This window comes from Equus asinus, chromosome 7 (assembly GCF_041296235.1).
Source record: "Equus asinus isolate D_3611 breed Donkey chromosome 7, EquAss-T2T_v2, whole genome shotgun sequence".
In the NCBI taxonomy this organism is placed as follows: Eukaryota; Metazoa; Chordata; class Mammalia; order Perissodactyla; family Equidae; genus Equus; species Equus asinus.
This window is the reverse complement of record NC_091796.1, coordinates 97,350,754-97,372,655: the sequence shown is the minus strand read 5'-3', so window position 1 is coordinate 97,372,655 and position 21,902 is coordinate 97,350,754. Positions and strand designations below refer to the sequence as shown.

At 53.7% G+C, this 21,902-nt stretch overlaps 1 protein-coding gene across 2 annotated transcripts in view; it reads left to right on the top strand.

Moving 5' to 3' along the window:
* Nucleotides 1-21,902, top strand: part of CCDC88C (coiled-coil domain containing 88C) — a 131,576-nt gene that overhangs the window by 78,200 nt on the left and 31,474 nt on the right. For both annotated transcript variants that reach the window (XM_014832075.3, XM_070514192.1), the window contains 8 exons: nt 4,671-4,817; nt 5,444-5,588; nt 8,767-8,951; nt 13,790-13,927; nt 15,554-16,624; nt 18,653-18,780; nt 19,819-19,960; nt 20,890-21,078. In XM_014832075.3, coding sequence (XP_014687561.3) covers nt 4,671-4,817; nt 5,444-5,588; nt 8,767-8,951; nt 13,790-13,927; nt 15,554-16,624; nt 18,653-18,780; nt 19,819-19,960; nt 20,890-21,078 — 2,145 coding nt within the window. The remainder of the gene's footprint in view (nt 1-4,670; nt 4,818-5,443; nt 5,589-8,766; nt 8,952-13,789; nt 13,928-15,553; nt 16,625-18,652; nt 18,781-19,818; nt 19,961-20,889; nt 21,079-21,902) is intronic.

Here is a 21,902-nt window from a genome sequence, read left to right as displayed (position 1 = left end):
ATCTTAGTCTTTAAGCTAAGTCTCTCCTGCCGTCCAGACCTCAGTCCATTTGAATAGTCCATAGGAATCTCAAGGTCACTGTGTCCAAAACCACAGTCTCCTTCCTCCCCCAGACTTGCCTGTATTGTCTTTAGACTGGAGTCACCATCCACCTACTCACGTGTCTAAGCCAGAGCCTGGTCCACCTTGATTCTTCTTTCTCCCCACCCCGCCCAGCCCCAGGCACTCCCCCTCCTCTAGGGCCCATTTTCCCCACTCCCAACATGTCCCTGTCCCGAGGCAGGTGGTAGAGTGAGTGAGAGCCGCTGCTGTGCTGGCCTTCTCTGCTGTTGCTTGCTCATATCATTCCAGCGCCTGCACAGGAATAATATTATGATTATTCCAGAATGCCCTCCACAAACGTCTGAACTGGCCGTTCTGCCTCCATCTCTCCTCATTCACATCCCTCTGCCCTGCTGCCAGAGTGGCCATTCTGGGAGCTCCTCAGGCTCCTCTCCATTGCTCTTGGGATAGAACCCATACTCTGCCCCTCATCTGGCACTCACCCTACTCTGGTCCCCGTGGAGCTCTCTCCTCCCAGCTTGCAACTTCAGGTTCAGTAAGATAGCTCAGGAGTCAGATTCCAAGGGACATCTCCCCCATCGCGGGGCCAGGATGAGGGGTGGGCAGGCCAGGCTCTACGGACGGTGTCCCCAGCCTCTCGTACACTTCCTTTAGACCCCTTCTTACCCGCAGGCAGTGCTTATCACGTGGCATTGTGATGGTGCATTTTCCCACATGCTTCCCACCCACACTGAGAGCTCCTTAAAGATGGGCTGTGCCTCATGACCTCGAGTTTGAGTCCTCGGTGCTCAGCACCGTGTTCAGCTCCAAGACAGCCCACCGTCGGTTCTTAGAAGTGGAGTTGTACTGGAGCACAGCTACCCCGATCCATCCACATGTTGTCCGTGGCTGATTTGCTGCCCCTGCAGAGTTGAGTAGTTGTGACAGGGACTTAGGACCTGCAAAGCCGCCAATGTTTACTGTCTGGCCCTTCACACACCCATGATGTGGCCCATGGTAAGTGCACAGTGAGGTTCCTAAACGAGCAGGAATAACCATGTGTGTACGGAGCAGCTTCCCCATGCCGGGGACTGTGGTAAGCTCCAGCTACATCACGTTTAAGCCTCCTGGTGGCCCTGCGAGGTTTAGCAGCCACTATTCCTTTCATTTTTTCAGATGGGAAAGCTGAGGATTAGTTAATGACCTGTCCAGCATCCCAGCTGGTGAGGAGATGGATCTGGCTTTGGAACACTTCCGTCTGCCTCCAGGACCTCAGCCTTGACGAGGAAAGAGGAAATAAAAGGGGTGGGGTCGTGGAGACAAAGGGGGTGCAGGGAGAGGTGAAATGGGGGTCCTCGAGGGAGCGGGGTGCTGGCAGCCACTGCCCTGGATGCTGTGCAGGCGCTGTGCGAGGCCTCAGACGTCACTTGTTGAGTGGGGATCGTCACAGTTCAGGGAATCGACTAGGAACACCTGGAGTACCTTGATCTTCCGTTCCCCCTTGGACTTTGTGTCTCTCTGGGTTTCTTAATAACTTCTAAGGAGTTTAGATAAAATTCAGGACATGCAGAAGTTAGAGCAGGACAGACCTGACGTTTGGTCCACGGTTCAGTCCACCACCCTCCTCCAGTCAGGTGAAGTTGAAAAACAGGCGGGTCTTCTGTGAAGCTGGACAGACCACAGCAGAGCCGGAGGAGCAGGCGGAGTTTAGCGGGGGGCGATCTGTGCTGAGTGCATAGGACGTCTGCCTGCCTGGAGTGAGTGGCCCCCAGCCTCCCTCCTCCTGAGGACGCCGCTGGGTGGGCTTCCTGTTGCTCTGGACCCTAGAGACCCACTGGGGGCTGCGGTCCTGAGGGCAGTGAGGAGGAGCCGGTTGGTTCTTTGGTTCTGCCTCCCCTCCCCTCGCCGCCCCTCTGGTGTTTTGGTGCTTGTTGGGGTCAGGAGGGCCCATTGGAAATGAGTGTTTGCCTGTTGCTTGGTGGATGCTCAGTGAGTGCTGGACTGAGCAGTGTCTTCCAGGGACTTGAAGAGATGGTGGTCGTAGCAGCTGACCTCACTGGGCGTCAGGCACCCTACGTGGGTATTTCACATACATTGTCATATCTGATCCCCACATCAGCCCTGTTTTTGTGCCTGTCATAGGAAGGAGGGATCCACGATTGAGGGACATGCGCTTGCTTTGGGTCCCACAGCTCATAGTGCATGTGGCAGGCCTGGCAACTGGAGCCTGTCAGCCCACTTTCCCAATCGCTGTTCCCGGTCACCGTGGCAGATTAGTAGTGGCAGCTCTTGAGCCACTTAGGGCCCAGCCATCAGGCCTGGCCTGTGACTTCCTAAATGTGGCCCCTCAGCTGTTGACTGGGCTGGATCAGGCCTTTAAATAGCCTCCTGGTTCATTTGGGATCAGGTGTGCAGGGGCAGGCTGGCCAGCCTCGGGCAGCAGCCCAGAGGTAAGGAATCTGGCCTCCCGCTCCCCCGGGCTGAGCCCTTGGCCTGCTTTAGGAGGTTGGGCAAGGCTTCTTGAGCTCCGGTTTCTCACTTCTGAGGTGGTGGGGTACACAAGGCAAGTAGAGATCTTTCTGTTGCCTCATCTGTGGTGGAGGGTGACACTGCCAGAAAATAGAGATGTATTTGGATAGTGCTTAGAAGTCATCATATTCTGTGCTGTATTCCGCTCCTGGACACCGTCATCCGTCCCTGCCTGTCGGAAGTCTCTTGAGTCCTTGGGCCCCACTCACGTGCCACCCCTCACTCCCCCCTCATGCCACGATTCAGCCAACAAGTGTTATGGAACACTTCTGTGAGGCCCGCAAGAGCAGAAGTGGAACACTCCTGCCCTCAGGAGTTCGTGGTCTCAGGGAGGAGGACAGGGCAGCTCACTGCTGCCTCACAGTGTGCCCAGGGCTCTCTGAGAGCCCAAGTGCCCGACTCAGCAGATAGGACAAAGTGGATTTGCAAGCACTTCTCAGAAGGGGCAATTCAGGCTGGGTCTTGAAGGCTGAATAGAAGTTCATTGTGAGGATGAAGGGGCAGCATGTGCTGTGGGAGCTCAGGGCCCGAGAGGACGGTGATACTGGTGAGTGCTGGTGGGTAGACCTGCTAGAACACCAAGTGGAACAGTGGGGGCAGCGGCCAGAGACGGGGAGAGCCAGGCCTTCTTGTTGGTTGAAACCCTTCTACATGCCCTGGCTCCCGTTGTTATTGGTAGTCTGGGCGTCATACCCTTGAGAATAGTTTGCAGGTACCTGAGGGCAGAGAAAAGAACACGGGTCCAGAGCTCTCTGGCCCAGGTTCAAGACCCAGCTTCACCCCTTGCTGCCGCTGTGACTTTGGGCTCCTGCCTTGATTTACCCGAGGCAGCCTCTTCACTTGTAGGAAGGGACTGGCTCTGCCTTCCTCTTGGGGCTGTTGTGAAGACTGAGTGAGGCAGGGACGAGGAAGCGTCTGGTGCAGGGCCAGCCACATAGTGGCCACTGTCTCCAGCAGCAAGGGGCGCCCAGGTGAGTCCAGAACCTTAATGACGGACTCTTCCTGGCAGCCAGGCTTTAATCAGAACCGTGTCTGCTGACCGGAAGGCGCGTGGTTTCCCCTCCACCAGGAGTCTTGGATTCCAGCCCATGCAGGGAAAATGAACTTGTGGTGCGTGAGCAGGAGCTGCTGGCCTTGCTCCCAGTTGTTAGAACCCGTGAGTGGGGCAAGCCTTAGAAAACTGCCCAGAGAGAGAAAGGGACACCTTCCTGTGTGTGCATGTTCGCAAACTGTGAAGGCATTTGGGGGAGAATCAGTCCCCTCGAGGCACTGGGAGGGCTCGGGAGGAGAGAAACCGAGCAGCCCCTTAACAAGATGGGGAGCAGAGATGAGATGGAGGAGCTGGCCGCCTCCCTCCTGGCTGCTGGACTGCCTGGGACGGGGCTGGGAGTCCCGCGGGCCCCTCACCGTGAGAGCGGTCTTCAGGGGAACAGCCACACACCCAGCATGTGCCTGACACACAGTAGGCTCGCGGTACTTATTTATGGGGTTCACACTTGTTTGTGACTTAACTGTGTTAAAGGCTCCCCATTTCCAGGAAACTTCTGAGAAACATCGTTTTTCCAAGAGTGTGTGTGTAAAATGTTCACATAGGAACTATGTGTTGAACAAAAGCTGGTCCAAGTAGCCATTTTTTCCCAGGACCCTCATCAGTGGAACGAATGCTGAACTGAGAAGCCTGGACTTGGCCCTCAACCCTGGAATAGAGTCTTACCCCAGTCCTTCTTTGTTAAACTGGGGCTCAGCGAGGCCCCACACACACATCAGCAGGGCCCACTTCTCTGACCAGATGACATTTTAAATGTCAAACCTGTTCGCACTGTGCCTGGCATACGGTAGACACTGAGGAAGTGTCTCCTTCCTGCATTTAAATATTTTCTTGATTGGTGGATTTTTTCTTTCAGTAGAGAGAGTCCATCTGGCCTGGCCTAATGCAAGAGGCAGAGGTGCTAAAAAGCGGAGACAGAACTCCCCCGACAGCAGCCTTCTCCCCAGGCCGCTTTGGTCCAGGTGCCTGGAGGAGCTTTGGTCTTAGGATGCTGTCGTCATGAACTGGCTGCCTCTATCCGATGGTTCTCATGTGTGTTTCTGCTGACCAGGAGCTGCGAGAAGATAATATCATTTTAATTGAGACCAAGGCCATGCTGGAGGAACAGTTGACGGCTGCTCGGGCCCGGGGCGATAAAGTTCACGAGCTGGAGAAGGAGAACCTGCAGCTGAAATCCAAGCTTCACGACCTGGAATTGGTACTGTAGGCTGTTGTTGCTACATTTAAAGCCGATTGGGGCGGTTTCAGGTTTATGCTGTGCCCTCCTCCAATATTCTCGCTGCTGGGTTTGGTGCTCCTGCCACCATGTGATTCACAGACTGCGGAGAGTAGCTTGCTAATAAGCTCAGTGGGCTGGAGTGGCCCCACTGAACACCTCTAGACAGATAGGACTTGATGCTGCATTGCTTTTCTGTAAGGATGGGTGTGCACGTGTGTCTTTTGCCAGGCAGGTGTTTCCTGGAGCCTATGGTGTAGGTTGAGCTCTTTACAGCCTTTTCAAGGTGTGTTAGGTCTGCTCTTGGGCCACGAAGCTGCCCATCACTGTAGTACTTGCCTTAAAGCCCTGTGTGATATATCACTTTGTTCAGACAGCACTTGGTTAGAGACCTCGGGTTTCTATCACCTAGGTCGCTGGGTCAGAGTATCTTTTCGTGGCTGGGCCCTGTATTGGAGACTTTTCTGTGCAGCTGTGCTTTTTTTTCTGGAAGTGAGCAGGTGCATGGAGTCCCTTCATCCTCGGGGAATGAGGGTGGATGCACGGGGGCCGGGGAGTGTCCAGGGGGTGCCCCCAGCCACATCCTCGTTCCTCTCTTCCTGTACTAGGACCGGGACACAGATAAGAAGCGAATTGAGGAGCTGCTGGAAGAAAACATGGTCCTCGAGATCGCACAGAAGCAGAGCATGAACGAGTCCGCCCACCTCGGCTGGGAGCTGGAGCAGCTGTCCAAGAATGCAGAGCTGTCAGACGGTGGGTAGCGCCTGGTGCCCGGGAGCCAGCCTGGCTGCGGCTGCTTCCTCATCCAGGGAGCTGAGCCGTTGGCTCTGGACCTTCCATGTCAGCCCATCCATTCACCCCAAGTAAATATGATTTCCTTCCTTCAAGTGCCATTTGGAACTGTTTCATGGCAGTTCTCCCCAAGGAGAACACGAGGGGTCTGGCAGCCTTGATGTCAGTACATAAAATACAAATTAAGTGTTGCCAGGTTTCTCAGTTTCCATATGGACAGTCTCAGGAGCTTCCAAATTATAGCACGCTGACACCCAGAGGGCGTCATAGGCCTCTCTATGGATGGTTGAAAGCTCTGGATGGCAGGAGACGTCCCCAGTGTCACTAATGCCCACTATAAATGTACCCTGGGCATTCTTGCCTCCGTTCATTTGCATAATTGGGCAAGATGGATGCAGTCTGTTCCCTGTCTGCCTGGGTGGGTGCTAAGTGGCTGCATCTCTCAGGCCTCTTCTTCTCCCTTCTGTGCTTGCACCGCTGTCCCTGCCCAGCATCAGGGAGGAGCTGTGGCCAGGGGAGGGTGGGCGGGGCAGCAGCCGCACTGCAGCAGGAAGCTTCAGGGCCCCGCAAACAATAGGCTGGTTCCTGTGTTCAGAAATAGCCCACGTGCGCCTGCCAGTGCGAGTCGCTGTTTACTTAGAGCTTTACAGAGCAAGGTCGCGCTTTCGGCTGGGGTGGGAGTGGCTTTTTCAATTCTGAGAAACATCCCCAAGAATGGTGAAAAGACTGTTGAAAGCAGCTGGAAATTTCTTGTCTTTGAGGGATCCCATCAGTTCTGCACCTGAAGTCAGTTCATTAAACGAATAATTCTCTGTGTGTGTGAGAGGTTAGTTGTGTCTGTGCTTTGCTGCCTGGGTGGTGTGCTGGGGCCCAAGGGTTCCTGGAAGGTGGGGCAATGCCCGCTCTGGAAGCTCAGGTCCACCGGGGAGGACCACTGACCCCTGGAGGAGTGGAGAAGTGATAGGGGCTGCCCGGGACAGGCTCAGACCAGAAGTGTTTCCGGTAGAGGCCAGGGTGGCTCATGGGATCAGAAAGCCTCACCGATTCAGACCGTCAGTATGTTTTGTGAGCCCCTTCAGCTCAGGGACCATTATTTATTCTTGGTGTTGCCAGCTCCTAGCGCTTAGCTGGTTGCTAATGAGCGTTGGTTTGAGTGATGGCATAATGCAAGCAAAGCTTAAGTGTACTTTTGCACATTTGGTATGCTGGTTCTTGAGTCAGAAAGACCTGACTTAAGTCCAGACTCCTCCACTCGTCAGCCAGGTGACGTCTTTTAAACCTCAGTTTTCTCATCTGCAAAATAGGGGTGATGGAGCTGCCTCCCAGGACTGCTGTGAGTGCCCAGGGAGAGGAGACAGAGGAAAGTTACGCGGCGCCTGGCCCCCAGGGCGTCAGTAAAGGACGGCTGCTCTTACTGCTCTTGTCTTAGTAAAACACATCCGGTTCCTCTGGTTGCTTGGGGTGCTAATGAGCGTAGCACTCAGTAAAGAACCATTGGCTGTCTTGGAATAAACTGTTATGTCATCGTAACAGCCTTTGAGGCACTGGCTTTTGTGGAAAAGGAACTGAGGCTTGCAATCAGTTCCGTTGTTTGACTTGGAAAGCCTTCAAAATTATTCTCTCTGAGTACAGAGGTTCAGTTTGGGATGATGAGAAATTCTGGAGGTGCATGGTGGTGATGGTTGCAGAACCATAGTGTATCTAATGCCACAGAACGCACACTTAAAAATGGCTAAAATGATAAATTTAATGTATATTTCACCACTACAAATGAAAGTGTTCTTTTTTTCATGAATGCTGCAGAGGTACCCTCCGGACGATCACAGGCTCTGAATTAGTGGGATTTTAGTTTAGGTTAGTTGCATTCGTAGCACGGTTGGGACGAAGCCCTCCATGCGTGTTTTTGTATGTTGAGAGCATGTGTGTTCATGGTGTGTCAGCGTTGGCACTGGGTCGGACCCGCGGACCCTCCGTCCACCCCCGCCGCTGTGCTGCCTGTTGTTGCTTGGGGTCCTTAGGACGTTCTGTACTGCTGTTCCTGGTGCATGGTGAGAACTCGAAGGGGGGTGCAGATGCCTTTGAGGCCTTCGGATCACCCTGAGGGTCTGAACACAGGTTTCCAGCTTAATGTGCTTGCTGTGAAAGCCATGCCCTGCTCCAGCCCGTGTGCCTCCAGCCCCTGGGGTGACGAATGAGGAGCAGGTGGGCGTGCAGCCGTTTTAGCAGTACAGGGTGATAAGGCTCCCGGAGCTGAGTAGGTGGCACTGTGGTGAGACAGGTGAGGGACCAAACAACCCCGACCCCTTCTTTGGAGGGCTTTCACATGTGTTCTTTTTTCCTCCCGAAAAAGCCCCATGACTTACCCAAAGTCATGCACCTGCTCCTGGCAGGATGGGGCCAAGAACGCCTGTTCCTGCCTCTCAGGTCTATATTCACTTCTCTGTTTGCATTCGAGCTATTTAAAAGCGTAGTAAATACTTTGCCTTTGTCTGTCTTTAGCTTATATTTTCATCTCACTTAGAATTTTTAAAGCAATTTACATATTATCTCATTTTTTTCCAATATAATTGTGAAATTACAGAATGAAATCTGTGTCCAAAGGACCTTATCCAGGGGTAGCGAGTGTTAGGCATCCCACACAGCTGTACCACCTCTGGCACACGTAACCAGTCAGTTATCTGCCTCCAGCCCCAGCTGAGCCACCCAGAGTCCCACTGCTCTCAGAGCTGGCACAGAAACTGTCACCTCTTTGCCATCTCTGTTTAGTCTCTACAGTCCTTGAGTTCTACAGTCAGGTTAGCAGCTTGGTGAAAAACAGTTCCCAGCAGTGGCACAATCTTTCACTGTTGCATCAGCTTCTCCACCGTAACTTACCTTCTTCTTAAGCTCTGGGTGGCTCCCCTGGCAGACCCCAGCTGAGCCAGCAGAGGGGCCATAACTGCCTGAGGGACCTTTGGGCATGGACAGCAACAGCACCCAATGAAATGGTGTCGGGGAGCACCCAGCTGACCCGGGGGAGCCCTTCCCAGGCCCCTCAAACCTAGGGCTCAGGGGCTGGTGGCCCCATCTCATGGCTGGGGGCAGAGAGAGGGAGCAGAGGCTCTTGGAACCCAGACTCTGACCCGACTTCGTGCTTCAGCCTCCAGGAAGTCGTTTGTGTTTGAGCTGAATGAATGCGCCTCCAGCCGCATCCTGAAGCTGGAGAAGGAGAACCAGAGCCTCCAGAGCACCATCCAGGGGCTGCGGGACGCGTCCCTGGCGCTGGAGGAGAGCAGCCTCAAGTGCGGGGAGCTGGAGAAGGAGAACCAGCAGCTCAGCAAGAAGGTAACCCTGCCGGGAGGGCAGGGAGCTGCACAGTCTGCTCCCCCAGCCCTGGTCTGCGGTATCCAGGCAAGTAGGCGGCCCAGCAGAGCATTCAGGTGTCGGTGAGGATGCCCAGCTGGGAGAAACGCAGAATCCCGGGCAGCTGCAGTTAGTTATAACAGGAACAAGAGTGATCATTGAGAAGAGTCAGGAGGCAGCGTGTGTGTCCCTGCACCGCTGTCTGAGGGTGTGACCCAGACATGATTGACCTCCGTGTGCACTGTTGTCTTCATCTATGAAATGGGATTAATGGGGAACCCACCTAACAAGTGTTATGAGGATTATATGAGTTAATGTGTATAAAGAGTTCATCACGCATAGTAAGTGTTCAATGAGAAGAGAGCAGTGCACTGTTAAGAGGCATGGGCTGGGGCACCAGGAGAGGAGGCGATCGTGTAAGACTTACACACATATATGTGTGTGACCATTAATGGACCATTTTAGGGCATCAGTGGTAAAACAAGATCAGTGCTCTCTACTCCTTCTCGGTTTGTGGGATGGGGAAGAAGAGGTGGCTGAGCTGTCTTTGCTTCAGGACAACTGCTGGGTCTTCCCAGTAGCACAGTGGAACTCAGACATCTGGGGGAACAGACAGAGCTTACCAACAGTCTTCATTCCGTGTTTACGAGGACCCCCATTCACACAGGGATGCAGTCTCAGGTGCAGGAAGGGCCATCAGGAGGCTGGGATTGCCTCCGTGTCTTGGTTATTCCAGGTCATAGGGCATTAGTACACCTCACCCACACTGTGGACAGCAGTTACGCTGTGGGCTGTGTACGTGTCAGCTGCCAGGTTCCAGCCGAGGGAGAGGGCACAGCATTCTTGCTTGCTGACCACCAGGCAGGACTGGCACTTTTTGGTGTCTGAGTGCCTGTCAGCCTGCCCATGAGTCCTGCCAGTGTCACTTGCTGAGGCTGCATTGGCTGTGGGGGGACTATGGGCTGCAGCATGAGACTGATCCTGCCTCTGCTGGTCCTGTCTCTGGGCGAGGCGTGGGACAGCTGCCTCCTCCTGTGAAGTGGTCTCTCCAGTCCCCTCCTGGGACCTCCCGGGCTCAGTTACTCACTCTTCTCGTCCCTTTGAAGCATTGTGTGCCCTGTAGCATGTTAGCTGCCAAATAGTTTGTCCTCTCTTTGTAGGACAATAGAAACCCTGCATCTCACGCTACATCTCTCGATGTGAGCAGCATGGGGAAGGCAGCTAGACGGTTTGGTTTTTCGGTTCATGTGGGCCTGGCACAGGAAATGTGTTTATAAATGGCAGCCTGACCTCTGGCAAGATCAAAAGGAATTGGCCTTTAGAAAGATGAGAGCCGCTGACTCCATGGGTCCTCACGGGTCTGCCACAGAAAGCCTGCAATATAACCTCACTGGCCCAGCTCCCGGCAGGCCTCAGAGGTAACCACTGCTGTTCTTCCCACCGTGTGGTCCACTCCAGCCCCTCCTCTGCACAGACAGGATTGGCGCTGGGTGCTGCCTGCTCGGCATTACTCCTTAGCGCCCTGCCTTGGGTCCCAACATCCTGCTTCCTCTCTGGACTGCTTCCCTGGTGGGACACCAGCCTCTCCTGCTGCAGCCCTCGGAAGGCCATGTCTTAGCACAGAGTCCCCAGTAGAAGGGAAATGCCGCAGTTCCCAGAGCAGAGCTGTCCTGTGTCCAGTGCTGGGAGCCCTGGGAATGGGGCCCTCCTGCCCAGTGGAGTGCCTCTCCAACCTGTCCTGCTCAGCCCACCCAGGGCCTGGCTGGGTCTGTCGTGACTGGCACAGGTGGTTTTGCTTTCTCTCCCAGAGGCTGGCACATGACAGGTGCTCCCTAACATTCGATGGATGCAGACCTCAGCACCAGCAGGAGAGGTCAACTCCAGGCTCCTTTGACTCTAACCCAGCTCGGCTCATTCTGAATTTCTTTTCTCCAGCCTCAGCCATCCCACTCCTCCCTCTCCTCCCCATGTAGTGTGTCTGGGCCACTAGCTGACATTTCTCAGACAATTGGTGAACCCCCTGGGCCCGCTGAACCCACAGGAGACACAGCCCTGACACCTTCCTGGAGCAAGGACAGGCACAGTCAGCCTCAAAACTGACTTTCCTGGAACAAGGACAGACACTGTCTTGGGACAAGTCTAAACAACACAGCCACTCTGTGAGGTGTCTTAGAAGGAGAGACGAGGGTCAGCCAGGACACATGAGCCTGGAGGCCCAGACGCCCTGGGGCCAGCCTGCTCTCCCTGAGCGTAGCCCAGGCTGTAAGCTTGCTTAGGTGTGAGGTGTCTGTGAGGACCACAGTTCCCCAAAGTCAGTATCCTTTCCTCTAATTCACAAAACTTCCATGACCTGAGAGAAGCTGCCCGCTCATGTGTCTGTAACTTTGCGTTGATATCCTGAGAGTTCATTCCTTGAGCCAAGAAGAAAAGAATCTTTATTTTCAGAGGAAGTGGGGGCAGCCCTTTTGGGGCCTTTCATCAGAAAACAAGAGCAGCCTAGGGGCAGAGAGGCAGGACCCTGGCACCCACGTGCCCTGGGAACCCAGAGGTGCACCACATGAGCCCGCAGCCCAAGCCAGGTGCCTTAAGGAGGATGGCAAACCCTCCAGAGCCAGAAGGGCTATAACCAGCCCACATCTCAGCCCAGCGAGCTCACCCAGGGGTCACCGAGGTCCTTCAGGGATGGGCAGGAGTAGGGGCTTCAGTTGCACAGCAAAAAGAACCAGAAAAGGAGGAAGATGGGGGGTGGGGAGCATCCAGCAGTGGGGGGTGGGACATGAGGAAATCACGTCTTCAGACTAGAAGGAACAATGATCAGAAATGCCACGGTTGAGTTAACAGTTCTTCCTCTGGAAAAGAAGGGGCAGCAGGGTCAAGTATTAAGTGAAGGTCACACCACAGGCCCCTGACACTGAGAGGGAGCGCGGCTAGGGATCGGCCCATCAGTGTGCCTCCCAGCTCTGCCTCATCCTCACTGAAAGGCCTTAGGCAAAGCACCGAGCCCCTCTGGGCCCTCTGTTCTCTGTGCGATAGTCAGTAATAACCACTTAGTGCCTTTACGCCTTGTGGCCAGCCTCTCGGGCGCAGGCCCCACCGTCAGAGGAGGTTCCTGCTGAGTCCCAGGCCTAGTGCTAGGAAGTGGGCCCAGATAAAGATAAGAAAGATGTTGTTGCTTTTGAAAAAGACTCAGATACATGGTGCATTATAGTGCGTTTTCCTGTCGGCCCCGGCTGGGTGAGGCTCACCTGTCCTGGGGACCCCAGGTTGGGGCAGGGGGCTTGATGTGCTGACAGTGTGATGTGAGAACACCAGTGTGAGCCCCACTGGGCCCAGCTCTCCCCACTGATGGCAGAGGAAGCTTGGCCGGCTGCTTCCTCCCAAGGAGGTTTCTGACATTGCTCGGACCTGTGAGGCAGGCAGGCGGGGTGGCCCTCACCCGAGGAGAAGCAGGCTGTCTGCTTTCAGCAGGAGCCTGTCCAGGAGATTTGTAAACCTCTCCATGCAAGGCCCTAGCCCAGACAGGTTGGAGTAGAGCAAGCTCTCTTTCTGGCTGCTTATTGGGATCACTGGGCATCTCTGGGTCCTACCCCCAGAGGTTCTGATTGGCAGCCTGAGGTCCGGGATCTTTGAAGCTTTCTTTGAGAACCATCTGATCTTTGAGGTGCATCTTTTTAGAGCGGTTGTCCTGAACCAGGACATCAGGGCCACTTAGGACCATGTCAAAATGCAGACCGACTAGGTCAGAAACTCTCGGGGTGGGTGGGCCCAGCGCTTTCCCAGGGAGGGTCGGCTAACATTGCTGCACCCGCCACCTGCTAGGCATGTTCTGAGCACTTCACACTGACAAAAGCTCATGAAGGTATGTGCTGCTGGCCCCATGTCAGTTATGGAAACTTGCTTGTGGTCTCGTTGTTAGTAGCAAGGGACCAGACTCTGAGCTCTTGTCCCTCTGACACCAGAGTCATGCCTTTGTCCCAGCTCCTGTCCCCTGTGCTAAGGAGTTTGGTGTCAGCAGGAAGGGGCAGCAGCAGCCTTAAAGCCCTTGCAGTTCAAACAGCAGCAGCGTGGGCATCGTCTGGGAGCTGAGTCTCAGGCGCTGCCCTGGACCTACTGAGTCAGAACCTGCATTTACCGTGTTGTCCAGGGGTTAGGCACAACAAAATGAGAGAAGCACTGAGCTGAGTAGTTCATGTTTTAGGAAGCTTGGGCACTGGTGGATCCCAGCCAAAGTAGCTGGCTGTCAGAGAGGTGATTGAGCGGTCGTCCAGGAACACAGAATACTCTCTGGCTCCGGAGTCACTGGGGGTGCAGGGGAGCAGCATGGGTAGAGAGGACAGGACTTGGTGACAGATTTACTTGGAGGGTGAAAGGAAGGCAAGACAGATCAGAAGACCACTCTGAGCACCTGGTTGAATAGAAATGTCACCAACCAAGCCAAGTCCACACAGGGCGTCCAGTGGTGGTGGCTGGTGGCCCTGGGGCATGTGGTCTGACCCTCAGGAAAGTAGACGAGGCCTGAGATAGAAGCAAGGGACCCAGGAGCAGTTGAGCACGTGACGCTGAGGGTGAGGAGAGGTGGGCTGGGAGAGGGGCTGACCGATGAGTGCCTGTGACCTTCCTCTCTTTGAGGAGCTGGAAGTGCAAGTCGTGGGCTGAGTTGATGTGGTCAGGGGTGTGGGGAGGTCACTACAGAGCAATACCAGGACATTGAGAAGTGGCCTGTTAAAGTGTTCTGTGGGGCTGACAGGTTTTTGCTTTGTTTTAAAACAATCTACTTTGTGAAACTGACTTTTGCACGGGCGCGTCTTTTGGCTCTGCAGATTGAAAAGTTACAGACCCAGCTGGAGAGAGAGAAGCAGAGCAACCAGGATTTGGAGACCCTCAGTGAGGAGCTGATCAAAGAGAAAGAACAGCTACAGAGTGACATGGAGACCCTGAAGGCGGACAGAGCCAGGCAGGTAGGTGCTCCAGAGCAAAGCCGTCTCCTGGGGGAGAGAGAGAGTCCAGGATGATAGCCGTTTCCTGGTGGTTTATCAGTGATACGTGGCTTACCAGTTCCCTAGCTTAGCTGCAGCTCAGACCAGCAATTCTCAACCAGCAGTGAGGGAATGGGATGGGGAGGGTGGATTTTGCCTCCCAGGGGACATTGGCAATGCCTGAAGATGTTTTCGGTTGTCGTGACTTGGGAGAGGAAAGAGGAGATGCTCCTGGCATGTGGTGGGCAGAGGCCAGGGATGCCGCTAAACATCCTGCAACGTACAGGACAGCCCCACAGGACAATGAGTGATCCAGCTCCAAACATCTGTGGTGTCACTGTGAGAACCCTGGCCAACCCCCAGGGTTGATTTGCCTCACACTACAGCAGTCCTGGGCAGGCACTCCAGTGCTGGTGCAGTGGCGCATTGATGCCAGCCAGGAGACAAGCCTTTTTCTTCCTGCTCTGCCAGTCTTAGCAGCGGCTGCTGAAAATGCTCAAGGAATGGACAGGAAGAAGGTGGACAGCAAAGGGGCGAGGGAAGCCCCCCACAGGACCCTCTGTCAACATCTCGTTGGCCAGATCTGACACATGACCACACCTAGCTGCAAAGGAGGCTGGGTATCAAGTGTTTGATACCCAAGCATTTAGGTTTTTTTTTTAGACAATTTTTTTTTTTTTTAAAGATTTTATTTTATTTTTTTTTTCTTTTTCTCCCCAAAGCCCCCTGGTACATAGTTGTATTTCTTCGTTGTGGGTCCTTCTAGTTGTGGCATGTGGGACGCTGCCTCAGCGTGGTTTGATGAGCAGAGCCATGTCCACGCCCAGGATTCGAACCAACGAAACACTGGGCCGCCTGCAGCAGAGCGTGCGAACTTAACCACTCGACCACGGGGCCAGCCCCCAAGCATTTAGTTTTTCAGCTTCTGAAGTAGAGCACAGGGAGTTGGGATGGTGCTACAGATGGTGAGAAGACAGCCAGGACCCCTCCCCAGCTGTGACTTACGGTCTAGAAGGTACACTGACAGGTGACAAGCAAGGTGACTTCAGACTTCTGCTATTGAGGGAATAAACGTGGTGCCCAGGGAGAGAATCCTGCTGGGTGCAGGGTGCTTTAGTTGTGATGCAAGCCTTCTCTGAGGAGCTGATGCTCACACTGAGCCCTGAAGGATGAGAAGGAGCCAGTGATGCGGAAGGCTGCGGGGTGGAGGGTGGTGAGGCCAAGGGAAGTCCATGTGCAATGTTTGCAGGGGGAAAGTGGGGTAGGGGGAGGCCACAGAGGTGGGCTGCCAGGTCATAGGGGTCCTGCCGGCAGGATAAAAAGTACCGAAGTACCGAGGGACATCAGTTTCCTTGTTTTAAGGAAGAGGGAGAGATGTGGTTTACGTTTCTCAATCATGCTGGCTCTGAATGTGTTTTGACTTGAACTAAGTATTGACTCCGTGCACTTCACTTGTGTATGCATCAGGCCTCTGGAAAATGTTCGGACGGTTTTGGGGTGTATCGTGGGATGGTCTTTCGGGGCCTAAATGTTAGTCTCCCATTTGGACCCAAACCACTGAAATATGTTCATGCAGCAGCTCGAGTCATTCCTGCTGTTTTCCCGCAGATCAAAGATCTTGAACAAGAAAAGGATCATCTCAACCAGACGGTGTGGTCGCTGCGGGAGAGGTCCCAGGTCAGCAGCGAGGCCCGCGTGAAAGACATTGAGAAGGAGAACAAAGTCCTCCACCAGACGGTGACGGAGACCAGCAGCAAACTCAGCAAGCTGGAGTTCGAGAAGCAGCAGCTGCACAGGGACTTGGAGCAGGTGAAGGAGAAGGTGGAGCGGGCGGAGGAGCTGGAGAGGGAGCTGCGCCGGCTGGAGAAGGAGAATGAGCAGCTGGCCAAGAAGGTGACATCCCTGAAGACGGCCACCGAGAAGGTCGACGCCCTGGAACGTGAGAGCCGGGGCCTGGCGCTGGAGAACCGGAAGCTGCGGAAGTCCCTGGACACCCTGCAGAACGTGTCCGTGCAACTCGAGGGTCTGGAGCGGGACAACAAGCAGCTGGACGAGGAGAACCTGGAGCTGCGCAGGATGGTCGAGACCATGCGCTTCACCAGCACCAAGATGGCTCAGATTGAGAGGGAGAACCAGGAGCTGGAGCGGGAGAAGGAGGAGCTGAGGAAGAACGTGGAGCTGCTGAAGGCGCTGAGCAAGAAGTCCGAGCGCCTGGAGCTCAGCTACCAGAGCGTGAGCGCCGAGAACCTTCGGCTGCAGCAGAGCCTGGAGAGCAGCGGCCAGAAGGCGCAGGCCCTTGAGCGGGAGCTCGGGGAGCTGGAGGCGGAAAACCAGGTCCTGCAGCGGGACCTGGAGGCCCTCCGGCTCTCCAACAAGCAGCTGGAGAGGTCTGAGAAGGACAGGAAGGCCCTGGAGCAGGAGGTGGCCCAGCTGGAGAAAGACAAGAAGCTGCTGGAGAAGGAGACGAAGCGGCTGTGGCAGCAGGTGGAACTCAAGGACGCGGTCCTGGATGACAGCACCGCGAAGCTGTCCGCCGCTGAGAAGGAGAGCCGCGCCCTGGACAAGGAGCTGGCCCGCTGCAGGGACGCGGCCAGCAAGCTGAAGGAGCTGGAGAAGGACAACAGGGACCTCACCAAGCAAGTCACCATGCATACGAGGACGCTGACGACCCTAAGAGAGGTGAGCTGGGTGCAGGCAGCGCCTCTGCGGGCAAACCGTGGGGTTGGTGTGTTTGCCTGGAGAAGCCGGGCACTGCATAGTGTGTGCTCCCAGAATAGAAGGGATGTGTGTGTCCTCTGTGAACGTTTTCTTGATTCTAAACAGAATGATGCCTGCAGGTATGAAAAACCAAGCGAAAATCACGTATTATAATACTCTTACTGCCCAGAGATAACCACTACCAATGGTTTGCTTGTTTTATTTGATCATTTCGCCTTGCTTGTGTCTACACATGCTTGATATCCTAATTTCTACACCCTAATCCTGTTCTATTTTTTACTTATGTCTTTCCTCATTACGTTAAAGAGATTTCAAAGCCACCATTTCTAATGGCTGCAAGGTATTTAATCCTATAGGTTCTTTGATTATTTTTTGAATATTTGGGCTGCTTCCAGTTCTTTCCATTATTTTAAGTAACATTAGACATCCTTGCGCACATCCACCTTCATGAGTATATCTGTTTCCTTTGGATATAACCCAGGAAGTGGAATTACAAGATCACTTTATGAGATATGAACAGTTTACAGTTTCTTGCTAAATGGGTGTCCTCCTTTTCCCTGGTACTTTCTGCATGGGTCATCTGGCATTCCTTCAGTACGGAGGGTGAATAACTCTTCTAGTCAACAACTTCAGCACCTGAGTAGCCAGCACAGAAGTTGTATCTTGCACATGTGGGACATCTGTGTGGCTGTCCATGGGTCACCTTAAGCACAATAATTCAGGTGCCTGGCTGCTTCCATCCTGTGGCTCAGCCATCCCATAGTGGAGGCCTCTTCTGGCTCCTCTGCACGTGGCAGGTGGACAAGGAAGAGAATGAATGAGAAGGACCGCACTTCGCAGGGCAGAATTCAGTTGCACAGCTGCACCTAGCTGCAAAGGAGGCTGGGAAGTTTGTTCCAGCTGGGTGCTGAGGAAGACAGGCAAATAGATTTGGTGAACGCTGAGAGGTCTCCATGTTCCACAAAGATTATCAGTGCAGGCGGATCAGCTTGTTGTGGGAGAGAGACAGAAAACATGACTATGACCCATATAGCCCCTGCCTCTGTAAGCATAGGTTAGGATATGCCACGGTAACAGACAACCCCGGAAGCCCACCAGCTTACTACATCAAAGGCTCACTTCTTATGACAGTCCAGGTGACTCTCCAGGGAGCTTGTCCTCTGTGCTGTGACTCAGCAGTCTGGACTCTCTGAACTTATAGCTTCACCATCTCAACACAAGGTCTGGGCAATTGCTATGGCAGGCGACAGGCAGCTCAAGGTTACACACCAACTGCAGGCAGGAAGTGACCCACCTCGCTTCCATAGCCCATTGGCCAGAACAAGTCATCTGGCTTCTGCTAACTGCAGGGTGTCTGGGAAATTTAAGGGGAAGGGACAGAATGTTTGGCGAGCACCACTGTCTGTCACACTGCCGTTCCAGGCCTGACGACTTGGTAGGGGTGAGCATGCGTGTGACTAGACACCAGGCACAAAGTGGTCACTCCCTGGAAAGCCACGGAGGTATGGAAGGAAGGTGGACGAGAGTATGTGAACCACCTACATGAGATCAACACCCACTTTTGCAAAGTAAACCAGAGTTTAAAATAAAATCTTTTTCCACTTTATACTTTTTTCTGTTTCAAATTCTCTGCAACGAGCATTTAATTACATTACTCCATGGAAACGGCAGTCATGTTATCACAAATCAAACCCGTTACTCAAAGGTCAGCAAAATTGTATTTTAAACACACGTTTTGGATGTGTTTGGAGCACATTAGATCCATCCTGACACAATTCCAGGGGGCTGGAAAAGTACATATATCCCTTCCCTTTGGAAGACGTTCCATCCACCCATCCCCATCGATCCACCTGCTCAGCCCTCAGAACACCTGAGTCAGATGTGACGTGAGAAGACAGTTGCCCGGCCTTGAGGAGGGTCTGCGGCCTGCCCTCCCTGTGGTTTCTGCTGGGATCCCATCCCACACGCGTCTTCTCACTGTCCCTGCAGGACCTGGTGCTGGAGAAGCTGAAGAGCCAGCAGCTGACTAGTGAGCTGGACAAACTGAGCCAGGAACTGGAGAAAGTCGGCCTCCACAAGGAGCTGCTGCTGCAGGATGACAACAGCAACGGCGACACGTGAGACCTCCCGCCCCTGTGTGGTCTGCAGGCTCTTAGAGCTCACACCCCGTGGCCCACGTGCTCCACGCCCTCAGCTCGAGAGCTCCGTTCTCTCCTCACAGCTGAGGGCCTGTTGTCCTTGATGTTCCAGGTCTTCTTCCTGGAGCTTCCCACGGAAGAGTGGGAAGAGATTCTTTTCTCCAATAAAAAAGCCTTCTTTTTTTCTTTAAGCAGACTTTATTTTTTAGAGTAGTTTTAGGTTCGCAGCAAAATTGAGGGAAAGATGCAGAGGGTTCCCCTCTACGTGCATAGCCTCCCCCACTGTCAGCATCACCCAGCGTGGTACACTTGTCAGACTCTATGAACCTACATTGACACATCATCATCACCCCAAATCCATGGATTACATTGGAGTTCGCTCTTGGTGTTGCACATTCTGTGGGTTTGAACAAATGTATAATGACGGTTATCCACCATTACATAGAATATTTTCACTGCCTAAAAATCCTCTGTTCCACCTATTTTTAGCTCCCTCTCTCCCTCACCCCAGCCGGTTAATTTTTTTTTAATTTAACTATTGCAGCCTTTGCCTGCACTGCTTTCTTAAATGATCTTATTTTTCAAGGAAATCTAATGTCTTGCACTTTGCTGGACTTGTGACTGACGAGTTCCGCATACCAGATAACGTGACACCTTTGTGGTGTGGTGAAAAGGCCACATGGACTTACCAGCTAGCGTAGCACTATCACCTTGGGCAAATTGCTTAACCTTTCTGAGACTCAGTTCCCCCACCTGCAAGAGGGCCATAGTTATACCTCCCTAAGACGACGGCTACAAAGCTGCAGCCGTGATGTTTCATTTGAAGGTGTCTCCGGCGGGTCTGCGTGGGAGAGGGCTCTGGATGGCGTTTCGGCTCCTGCAGTTCTTCTGGGCCAGTGGCTGCAGAGTGATGAAAGGAACCAGCTTGATGCGGGAGGGATGTGTTGGCAGCTGGGAGATCAGGAGCTTGTGGGTAGAAGAGGCAGATAAATGATACCGTGTCTTTGTATTTTTCAGAAAATACAAGATTTTAGAGGGCAGAAATGAATCAGCTTTAAAAACAACACTAGCCCAGAAAGAAGAAAAGATTGCGTTCTTAGAAGCTCAGGTGGAAGAGAAAGCCAACCTGAATCACCAGTTACAGAATGAGCTCCAAGTGGTAAGAGCTGGCCCCTTAGGGACAGGCTTTTGGTCCCAGCTTCGAGGTCCCTGCCCCGCTTTTTCCAGCCCCTCACCTGGGTAGCAGGGGGTTGCCTGGATGCTGGTTTCCTGGAGCAGGTGTGGATGAGCTGCCGGGTACTGAGGGAGCTACCATCAGACCCATACGTGTCAGGGCTGGACAGAACCAGAGTGAGACTCAGAGGCCTGGGGGAGGGGAGGCGGGAGCTCAGAGCAGTGCCGAGTGTGCTGGGCGGGATCTGGGGACAGTGCTGAGAGCCCCGCATGAAAGCGTGAGCATTGGGCACCCAGCAGAGGCCTGCAGAGTCTCATGGGCACCTCAGATGGGACAGAGACAGGTGCACAGAGGCTTGCAAGGATGTGCACGTGTCTGCTCTCAGCACACACATGTCCTCCAACACTTGCACACACGAGCTCTCCACATGTGTGTTCTCCACACACGTTTTCCACAGGTACTTTTCCATCTCCCATCTTCAGATCCTTGGCACGTGTTTCTTGGCTACGTGATTGAAGAAGGAATTTAGAGCAAGGGGGTCGTAGAGCTGGAAGGGGCTTCATAACATCGCCTGGCCCGTATTCCTGAGGCTTACCTCCGTTTTATGGAGCGGACAGCCCAGGCTCAGGGAAATGAGAAGTTCTTGCCACAGTCACGTGGCTAAAGTTGGGACTGAGGCAAGAGGGGTCCCAGGCCAGTGCCGTTTCTGTCATCTCTGGAAGGAGGGGAAACACGCAGGACAGAAGTTATGTATGCTTCCCCCAAAAGCAAAAGCCGAGTGTGTGGCTTGTCACCAGTCGTGGGTGTTGCTGAGGAGATGGGTTTGGTGAAGGGCTGTTCTCTGGCCTCTCATGTGGGGCTCTGAGCTGGCCTCTTCCTGCCCCAAGCCCACTTTCATGTTCTCATCCCTGCAGGTGAAGAAGGAGTGTGAGATGCTCAGACAGAACCAGGAAGAGGGGACGCACCTGCAGAACTCGTTCAAGCACCCTGTGGGGACGTTGGTCACTGGTCACCAAGGGAAGGAGCCCTGGGGGCCCAGCCACAAGGAAGCCACAATGGAGCTGCTCCGAGTGAAGGACCGGGTCATCGACCTGGAACGGAACGTGAGTGGCTGCCCCAGCCGTGGTCACTTAAAGAGAGAGAGAGACCATCCTATTAATGTCCCACTCATAGAACACCATTACTGTAAAGGACACGGGATGTCAGAATCTGTTGAGATTTATGCAGATCTAGTTGACCACTTCGTGAGTTGTCTCAGCAAGTCCTCTGAGCTCCTTTTCATTTGAGGTCCCTCAGTGTTTCTAACATAAAGGGGTATTTGGACATTTTCCCCCGGCACCTCGCTGCCTACCCGTCAGGCTTGGCCTGTAGCCTGTACACCAGCACTCTATTTCTGCAGTGTTGTGTTCCGGTGCTCAGTACCACGGGTTGGCAAACCACAGCCTGCCACTTGTTTTTGTAAATAAGGTTTTATTGGACCACAGACACGCCCTGGGTGTATGTATTGTGTGGGGCTGCCTTCCCGCTGTGCTGGTGGAGGTAAGTGGTTGGGAGAGAGACCACACGGCTGGCACGCCCAAAAATATTTACTGTCTGGCCCTTTACAGAGAAAGTTTGCCGATGCGTGTCTAAACCCCTGATTTTATTTGACTCTCCCAACAACCTTGTGAAGTAGATAGTGATGGTTTTCATTATTTGACAGATGAGAAAGCTGAGACAGAGTTTGAGAGACTTGACCCGGAGTCCCCTGCTAGTAAGGGGTGGCACAGACTGCAAGCGCGTGTCCTGGCCCCCGGCCCAGTTCGTGGCATATTTTACACGGTCTTCATCAGTCTAATGGAACATGAACTGCCTTATTCCACCTGCTGTCACTCCTGAGTAGGGTGAGGCTGTTGCCACAGGTTTTGACTCCCTGTCCTGTGCGAGA